Source organism: Ciconia boyciana, chromosome 7, assembly GCF_034638445.1.
Source record: "Ciconia boyciana chromosome 7, ASM3463844v1, whole genome shotgun sequence".
NCBI classification, from domain to species: domain Eukaryota; kingdom Metazoa; phylum Chordata; class Aves; order Ciconiiformes; family Ciconiidae; genus Ciconia; species Ciconia boyciana.
In genome coordinates this window covers 63,444,472-63,454,536 of record NC_132940.1, presented here as the reverse complement: position 1 = coordinate 63,454,536, position 10,065 = coordinate 63,444,472, and the positions used below count along the sequence as shown (strand labels likewise).

The 10,065-nt window shown below is 39.0% G+C and overlaps 1 protein-coding gene across 1 annotated transcript in view; it reads right to left on the bottom strand.

The window, feature by feature from the left end:
- Window positions 1-9,525: 9,525 nt before the first annotated feature.
- Window positions 9,526-10,065, bottom strand: part of BCHE (butyrylcholinesterase) — a 32,408-nt gene continuing 31,868 nt past the window's right edge. Inside the window, exon 4 of the mRNA XM_072867949.1 lies at window positions 9,526-9,661. Coding sequence (XP_072724050.1) covers window positions 9,534-9,661 — 128 coding nt within the window. The 3' untranslated portion in view covers window positions 9,526-9,533. The remainder of the gene's footprint in view (window positions 9,662-10,065) is intronic.

Here is a 10,065-nt window from a genome sequence, read left to right as displayed (position 1 = left end):
TGGCCCAAATGCCTGACCTGCCCAGAGGGAAGCCAACCACCACTGACTCCCAAAGGGCGGCCAGCAGCACTGGTTTGTATCCTAAAATGATGCATGTTGAGTGTAACCCCCTTTTTCACGCTGCCCCACTTTCCCTCACAAGCAGGTACTGCAGTGCTGCCCGTAACACGGCTATATAGCTGCCTTTAGTGCAGTGTCAGAAAATGCCTGGTAGAATAAGTGACTGGTTTTAATTCTTATAGGTTATCCTGATCACAGTAAATGAATGAAATCTGGCTTTCAAACACCGAGGCTGTGTTCCAACTGCCAAACCTTCGCTTCGCAGAAATGCCCCCCTCCCGTAGCACCATCATTTCTGCACTGTACAAGTTAACAGCCTGAGTTTATCTTGCTAAAATTCTACCACTCTAAAACATATTTAGGTTGCACTGAAAGTCTACATCTGTCTTAGAAGGGACTAGGAAATTGGCAATGCAGAAAATTCAGTAAATCATGAGTCATGTGCTCATAAACTAAGAAAAGCCTTATATCAGAAAATACGTTTCTTTATATAATATATCCAAAACATAGCAGAAACTGTGTTTTTAATAGAGTCTCTGGGATGGAAATGCAACCAACTTTTATTAACATTTGAAAAAGATCTAAGAATTTATGGTAATTGAAGATGGAGTGCCAAAGAATTTACCAGATGAGTGTGTATTTCCATCAAAATTTAAGTCAATGACAAACTATTAAGACATTTTCATGGAGTCCAAAGAATTGCAAGGTAAGTGTAAAGATGCTTTTAATTATAGCATTTTCTATCAATATATATTTACAGAAGTAGATATACCCTACAGAAAGAAGGCAAGGATTTGTATGAGGAAAGGTGAAGAGGGTCAGAAAAAATGCACATTCTACAGAAAATAGGGAATATGGGTCCTGTAATTAATGGATCAAATTGCCAAGGAATTGCAAAGAAGATCAGAGGGTAAAAAGATAATTAGCAGATCAAAAGGTAATAAGCCAAGTGTTGAAATAAAGTGGTAGTGATACAGACAGCTAAAGTGGAATTATTGACCAATAATTGTATTGCTTTAGGCACTGTATGCTTTGCTAGAACCATTATTAACAAGGTTTTTAATGGACTAGTCTATTTTTATAAATGTGGAGTTATGAATGTCAAATGCCATTAATTCATTTTAGAGCCACAGTGCACTAACAGTAACCTAGTTTTTAGGAGTTTGTAACTGTAATACCGAAGGGAAATAGAAGGAATTCAGACTGCAGTGGCTGGTTATGTGGTCAAGGAAGCTTCCTTTGAATACAGAAATAACATAGAGTGTGATTTTCAGAGATCTGGCATAAGACTTGTTCTTACATCAACATAAATTGCATAGTTTATACTGGAGCGGGTGACATCCTGGGCTAAAGCGTCTGTGAATCCTCTCCATTGCTCTCAGTGAGTTTTATTCCCTCCGTTATTCAAAAGGGTTCAAAAGTCTGCCAGCAGAAGACCATCTATTTTCATGCTACAGCACACCTGCCTCACCAGTAACGAGGCTAGATTGAATGAGTGAAAAGCTAACAGGGATCCAAGGGTTTCCAATTGTCCCCTCAAGTACTGTCTTGCCAAAGGAGCGAGACCTCTGCCTAAGTGGAGATTTCAGTCCTGTTTGCCTCAGCCCACTGGGCTACAGGCATTGGGTCCCGCTCCAGCCGACAGCGTGGGATGCGGTTAGCCAGAGGTTAACTAGGTGGAAAAAGCAGGTAAGACCCTGTTTGTACTCTGTACTTACTGACTGCAGCACAAAGCCTTGTAAGAAGCCTCATATCATTGCTGCCTTACCGCTGTTTGAGGTAGCTAAAGGTGTTAACCTGCCATTTTAGTGTCCAGGGACAGGGAAAAAAATTCACTGAGATTTTCTTTCTTGCTTTCCTTGCTCCGAAGTGTTGTTAAATTGCATTGTTCAGGCCCAATCCAGCTGTTTCTAGGAGTAAGAGTAGAGACCTGTAGGCTGAGTTTTGACTAAGATCCCTCTCTGCAGTTCTGGACCCACAGGGGATAGTCACAGGCTTGGGAGCTCCTGTAGCAGTTGGTTGTCAGTACCCCTCTCTAGAAAGGAGTTCTTGAATATACTGATCTTAATATTTTTAATAATACATACACTATCGGATTGTGGATAAGGATGGGAACTGCTACAGTGGATCAGATTTATGGTACAATTAAACTAATCTGTTAAGAGCCTTGATGAGGGAGCAGAGGACCCTCAGGTGAGCTGAAGGCACGCTGCCAGTTTTGCCAGGGATTGGCAGAGGATAATTTTGGTTTCTGCTTCCATTTTTCAGAGTCCATTCATTAGCAAAATAATAGAAACATGAAAAATGTAAAGTAAACAAGTTGGTGGCATTTGTAGTTAGCATTTAATGGATTTTCCTCTGCAAAGAGGAGTACATTAAAGCTGTGGACAAACTGTATTTCTCTCCCATTTAGCTCATCATTAACAGAAATCTGTGAAAAAGTGGTGTGGATTTTTTTTCTTAAATAGTAAACACCTCCCAGATTACTAAGTGATAGAGAAGATTGAAAATGTCAGTCAAAGGAGCTCTTGTGCTTCTGCTGAAAGCAATGACAAAACTTTAACCGAAAGTCACCCAATGGTCTAAAACTCGGAATGGTGAGGTCATTCCCAAAGAGAGATGAAATATAAAAATCTTATTGAATGGAGGCAACTGTGTGTACATAAGAATATACTTGCAGTTTTGGTTTCTAATAATCATTCCTGGAACCAGAAAAATGCCTGAAGTGAGAGCTACAAGATCAAGCTCTCTTAGAGAGCAGAGATGGAGAAGACTAACTATCCAAATCACTGTAGCACTGCAAATGAAACATGAAATGGGATGAATGTCTAGATAAAAAAATATGCTGAAAGATAAGAAAGCAATATTTTTCTGCAATACTAACTCCTAATTAAAAAAAAAGTTAAATATATTTGCTTTAAGTCAGGAAAAATGAGGCATGGTTAATGTTATTTAATGACTGATGTAACTTCAGCTAGCAGTATCTGTAAAATTTGTAGCTCTGTAATTAGTGAGTGGGAAAAGTTTAATATTTCAGGAGTATCACTTTGGATGTGTAATTCCAGCTGGTTCTCACAGGCCTAAATAAGGTCCATGTGAATTGCTTTCTAAACAATTCTTGATAAATGCTCAGTCACATCTCTTGCTGCTTTTTCTGGGTTACTACCCTAATTGTCTCACATATGAGATAATAAAATAAGATCAATCTAAAAACTCAGCTGAAATGTGTCTATTTTGTAAGAAATGGTGCTGCATAGCCTGTAATAGGGAGAGGATGATGAGGTACCCTGAAGTGATTAGACATGCTGCAAGAGTGAATTTAATTTGGAAGATTGAGAGTTGTGGAGATAACTGCTTTCTGCCTACACACTTTTACCACTACTCAGTATAACTGAGGACTTATAAATACTTTATAAAGAAATTAACCACAGCACTCCCAAACTGCGAGAACCACCTACACCATTTGTACATTGTTCTATTAATAGTGGCTAAAACATGAGCTCCTGCAACCATGGCATATATTAAAATGGAGCAGAATTGAAAAGATCAGAAGCCGGTGCTCTTTTCCAGGCAAATACATGGATTTGGAGGGACTAGATACCTTTCAGTTTTAAAACAACAATAAATTCCTGGCTATCTTCAGATCCCTGACCAGAATTACAGTATTTTTAAAAAGACAGTGATATATATGACCAGATTCAGTAAATCCCAACAGACAGACCTCTGTACATGTCCTCACACTGCTGTGAGGCTATCAGGAAGGAAACTTTTTCATTGTTCACTTTTGTGTACCAGACCCCGAGCTGGAATTAAGCTTCATTTTTCCTCCTAATTCTCCCCAAACTGAAATCAGTATGCGACTCAACCCCCCCTCACCCCCCAGCCCAGCACTTCTGCTTGCAACGTGCCTAGAAGCCTTATTTAATCTCACCTGCAATCCAATTAAAAGCCTCTCAAATTCACACCTGCGCTAATTGTAGATTCACATCACTGCTTTGTAGTCATTAAGTCTATGAGTTAACATTTTTATGAGTGCGACTAATCTAGTTTATCAACAAAATGCTGGAAGGTTTACGTGCTAAAACAAGATAATCAGTATTCATGCTTCAAGATTTCAGCAGGGGTCAGGAAGGAATTATCTTGTCTTATGAAGCATTTCAAAATGGCTAATTATGTTTGTTCATAAAATTTGGTCCTAAAACAATTGAAATCAGAGTAAAAGCTTTTGAACTTTTAACTGTGAATGACTAATTTGGCTGAGGTGTTGATTTATATCAGAAAGCGCTATGATCACTTTATTCTTCAGTGAAGACCAAAAAGATACACTTTGAAAATACAAACCCAGTAACATAAAGGCCTCCATCTCCATGTTGCCTGCAAAGGTTGGAAACGTACTGTTGAGAGGCAATTGCTGATGAACCTATATTCCTGCGTATGTATGTGTGCATGGATGCATATTCTCTAAGAGACACATGAGTTTGAAGCAGTGGGCCTCTCAGCTCGCAGAACAGAGTCAAGGTTGTTAAATATTAACCGTGTGCACACAGTTGCCAAATACCTCTTGTAGATCCCAAAGATACGGTATTCAAATAGTCTAAAACTTTCTATTTTGCTAGAGATTTTTTTTTTTAAAGAAGTTTCTTCTCCCTCATACAGCAGCAATCACTTAGCAATGGAAAACCCACCTAGAACCTTAGACAGATGAGGACAAATAAAAACAGCAATGAGAAAGAGAGAAATGCTTGTAATTCAGCCAGGAACCTTTTTTTTTTTTTTCCTCCTTATGGATTCTTGCTCCCAACCCGCCCAGAGTAAATCAACAGGCATGTGCCATGTACTACAGATGGATCAGCCGTGGTAAACACATACAGCTGCACATATCTGTTACACAGGTGCTTTGTTTTAGACTGGCTGGCTAGCCAAGAGCAGGCAGAGTTTTTGGCATATGCCCGTAGTTCTGTGGATTGGAAGAGAAAAGACAGTGAGAAAGTAGTCAGCTGGCACCAGCACTTTCCATAGCAGCCCCCAGGCCTGAGCCAAACCTGCCGGTCTCATTCCTCGCCCCATATTCTGAATCACTGTCAAATTCCTAAACTTATTTTGCAATTCAGTGGGAGGTTTTTTTGGCTGCGGTTATTGGAACAGAGACACTGGGATACTTAGTACTTCTGTGTACGGTATTAAGCCCTTCAGTTGTTGATCATTCTGGGGCAAAAGTACTTGCGTGGGATTTTTCTGCTGTGTTGGTTTTTTGGGGTTTTTTTTTCCCCTTGGTGTTGGTTTTTTCCCCCCCTTGGTTCCCCCCTCTTTTTTGTGGTTGTTTGTGTGGTTGGTTTTCTTTTTTGTTTTTTTCCTCCCCCAAGTGGAGGGGAAGGAAGGGCAAGAGCCCTTTGTGGACAGGCTGGCATTTGGCAGTGGCAGCCCAGGCTGCTCTTTACTATCTGGACACTTTGCAGGCGTAACTGAAGTACGATGACATTTATTATGTCCCTCTAAATAGCTGCTGCTGGTGTTGCAGAACTGGTGCTGAGCCAGTAGAAATGCATGAACCATAATCAAGCCTGAGAAGACAAAGTTATGATGTTGACAGAGACAAATATATATCTCTCCACTGTTAATGTTACCTTCAGATTAATCTATGTGATATCTGCATATGACAATGGGCCAAATCACTTGCTGATGATCTGTTGTGACAGGAACATTAGAGAGGCCTACAGAGGTCATATTAAGCTTATACATCATGAATTATATATACATTTTTCTGACAGTTCCATCACTCTTTTGTAATCTAAGATGATTTTCTCTCCAACACTCTACTTAAAATAATAATTAAAAAAAGGATTTATATTCCTTATGTTGCAAAGATACCTTTCCAACTATGAGCTGATCGAGATTTGCCTCCACTCCTTGCTATTAAGAGACACATATGAGTTGTCTGTTCATGAAGATCTAAATTGGGCATGAATATCTGTGTGTTTATAGAGCAGTAATCTCTGCTCTATAAATAGTCTGAGCCTCTAGTGACCAAAGAGGGCCAAAAAAGCCAGGCTTCCACTTAAACAGAAATTTGGCTTTATCAGTATGATAAACCTAGAGTGATGGCCAGGGCTTAGGACAGCAAAGCTTGAGGACCTGTCCCAAAAATCCAAGCTATGAGTGTAAAATCTGCAATTGGGAGGAAGCCTGGAAACCTTGGGGGGTCCTTAGTTCTGCTAGAGACAACTTTAGGGGTCTAAGGGCCCCTGTTCAAAGCCAGAAAGCTTCAACCTTGGTTGGCCCAGCTCTGCAGACCAGGGTGCCCTAGACCGGGTACCCTGAACATCCCAACTCCTTCAGTTTTTGATACTGCAGCAGGAGCACAGATGGGATTTCACTCAAATAATACTTAACTTTACTGAAAGCTTATCTACCCAAATTCCTTTAGACAAAACCTTTAAATGCAAAAACTGGTGGTTTTAATTAAACAGAGTTTTGCTGAGAAATTCCTGACTTCAGTCCTCTTATGACTATCTCTAAAATATGTGTGAAATGTCTGTAATTTAATCAGCGTGCTGTTAGCTTATAAACCTAATGACAACTGGTTTAGTGCCAAGATTTTTGTTGGCGCTGCAGTTCATTTTATTGTAATCTTTCAGCGACTCTGGGACTAAATTCAGAATTTTTGCTTCAGATATCAAGAACGGTAAGAAAGAATCAACACATTTCCTCTGGTTTCACAGAGAAACCTTGGTTTCTTGCCTCTTTTGAGCCAAAAGAAAACATTAATTAACAACATTACATCTTCAGTGAGGTCTGGGTGAGATATCCCTCTAATATGTAATCATCATTTTAAGCAATGACACAGTATCCTCAAACAATTTCCAGCATAAGTTTGACCTTTAGTTTGAAACTACCCACAACGGGGACTGGTCTTTTTTCACTCTTCATTACCTTAGGCACTTACATCCAAGTACTTAAGACTTTCCTATTTTTGCATAAGTGTGGGATTTGAATATATGACTACGTGATATATTGATTTCATATGAATGATAAATGGAGATAGTATTTCCCAGCGTATGAAAAAATACAAAGCTAGCGATTTATTCACACCAAGAAAATGAGTAAAACCACACTTCAAAAAGTGGTTTAACCTTTATTTTATTCTGCTTTTCTTTCCTCTTCCCTCCGTCCATATTCCTTAAGAACGGCACAGGCGTGGTATTCGTACATCGGAAAGGATATTAGTCTTCAAATAGACCTTATCCAGCCTAGCTCACAGCACATACAGACAAAGGACACCTTCCCAGCAAAATATTTTACAAACTGCTTTGCAACCTGCCCTTCCCAAAGGTTATTTGTGCATTTTAATTAGCTCAGATTATTTTTTTCCCATTGATTAGGCTGATTAGACAGATAGATAGTGAACTATGGATAAGAGGAGGATATCAAAAGAGGCAATGTTGCTTTTAAATGTGCTTAAGCGTTGCTGGTGCTGTCAAGGTTCACTGTGGCAGATCAGCACCCAACACGTCGATGAAGCACACCACATAAATAAAATGGGGAGTGCCAAAACTGGCTCAATGATGGACAGAAAGTTCATCCTTCTGTGTTTTTTTCAGTATCTCATCAGTGACATGAGGAATATCCTATAAATACCCAATACACTATAGGCTGACACAGCTCTCCATGCGACTATTAATAGCAGTAACTATGCTAATATATGTAATTAGCTAATTACCTGTGGTATAAACATGATGTGCTGCATAAAGAGGGCTTTGTAAACCCAGATAATCTCAAGTTTTAATCAGCTTGCTCAAAAATGACCAGGTTTTTTAACTGCATAGGTTTGATTGTAGTCTTTGGAAATACTGTGCTAAAAGGTGGTTTTCCGTAATTTAGTCAGGAAATAATTGTATTCTCTTAGAAATAACTGAAAAGATGATAACCTGTCATCTGTTGCAGAATTTGGCCTTTCTGCAAAAATAAATCCTTTCAGCATAGGGATCCTGTGTGGTCAAACTGATTGCCACAAAGAGAACACTCTCTGTTCATTATCTGGATCTCTTCAGTCCACTCAATTTGAGAAGGAATTTTGCAAGAGCTCGTAATCACTAGAACAGAAAATAGATGCACTGAAATGTTATTACATTTACAGAAAGCTTCAGGATAATTTATTTATGAGATGAGCTGTTGCTTGTACATACTCCTTATGTTTATCAAATTTTTGGCATTTATTCATCCCAGTTGGGCCAGTGAAAAGCAGCTAATTAAGGTGTTTTTCAGGCATACAACTTCCAACCCCATCCAGAAGCAGGGAAGTAGGAAGAAGAATTATCCAAGGGTTTTTTCAGAAGCTTCTAATAGATTCAGCTGGAGTAGGTAGAAAGGGATCCAGGAGATGCCTACTTGCATGGCAACTGGAGCTCACTTGACCATGTCAAAGAGTTGGGTTCTTCACAATGTCCCTCTGCAGTGATATCCTTCCCAGCCCTCCCCAAGAGGAGCAAGGGCTTTGCGGCCACGTCCCACTCTCCTGCTGAGAGCTGGCTGGCTGAGCAGGGCTTTCGTGGCTGATTTCTGATGGACCTGCCGACATGCAGATCAATGCTCTTCTGCAGGTATAAAAACTTGTCTGTCGTGTTCCAGTAAACGTGGGGCTGTCTGTCCCTTGACTGGGAGGCAAGTCGGTGGACAAAATAGATCATAATTGGATCTTACTTCCATAGCAGAGACTTCTAGCAGCCGAAGACAGTGGGTGCCTGAGCAGGGAAAGCTGTGAGTTCATTACTTTGTGAATCTGTAGGTCTTTATCCGTTGAAAAATGAGGATAGCAGAAGCGTCAGCTTTTCTGGCTTGTTTCACCATTGCACTTGCACACAGAGTGCCAGTGATTTAGGCCTTCAATACATAGTTTGAATACTCTCCTACTATGGCTTTGTCCTACAGACTTGGCCATAAAGAAGCAATGATGTGGGCTTTAATGGAAGTCTTAAAACTTTTTGGTCTAGCAAGCAAATATCATTTTGTGTGTCCAGAAAAGTTATCTCTTTATGTCAATTAAATTATGGCTGAAGTAAGGTTTAAGTGCAGTGGCATTGCAGTTAAAGATCAAAACCAATTGTGTTTTGCATGGCAATACTGTAAACCACTGCTATTTCTATTAAAAAAAAAAAATCAATTTTTCTATAACAGATTACATTGTTTCTTTGAAGTGTGAATTTAAGCAGCTAGCATTTATAATATGTACATCATTAATCTTCAGACTTTAATCTCTATAGTCTTATTTAACACAGTGAAGCTTCAAAGAGTAAGGATGCCTTATATTGTTTATTGAGATATGAGGTAAAATATAAATGAAAGATCTGGGGAATCAAAATTATATCCATAACATTTTCTTAATCTGCATAACATATTTAATGCTAGATGTGTTAGAAAGATACCTGTATATTTGCCTGATGAACAGTAATACAGACATACTGGAAAGGGTAAACATATTAATTAAAGCCTGCACATCTCTCCTTTTTGCTAGTGTAATCATTAAATTGATTTTTCCAGTCTGACATGTAATTGTTCCAGCGATGGAATCCTGCTTTCCACTCTCGTTCTGCTTCATCAATATTTCCTGTAAAACATGAAATGGGTTACATTAATCTAAATTTAAATCTCTTTATATGCTAATTGAAAAATAATTTTGATTATCAACGTCATTTGCTCCAAATACATTATAGGATGGTCTTTTGCCTCTTTTCTTAAACCTGGAATGACTGGAAATTCAGTGATTAACCCTTTATCTTAACATCAGGAAGGAAGGACTCCCAAGATATCATTCTGGCACACTGCAGGGTACTAAATATACTTATGTATGGGCTTGTTGCTTTTGGATAATTCTTCTGTCCATCAAATTTGTCATTTTAAAGCCACCTTTTTTTTTAAATCCTCAAAATATTAATTTGGTTCAGTATACACTACAGTGAAACCTACATACCCCGAAGACTACGATATGCAAACTGAGATAAGTGCTTGTAA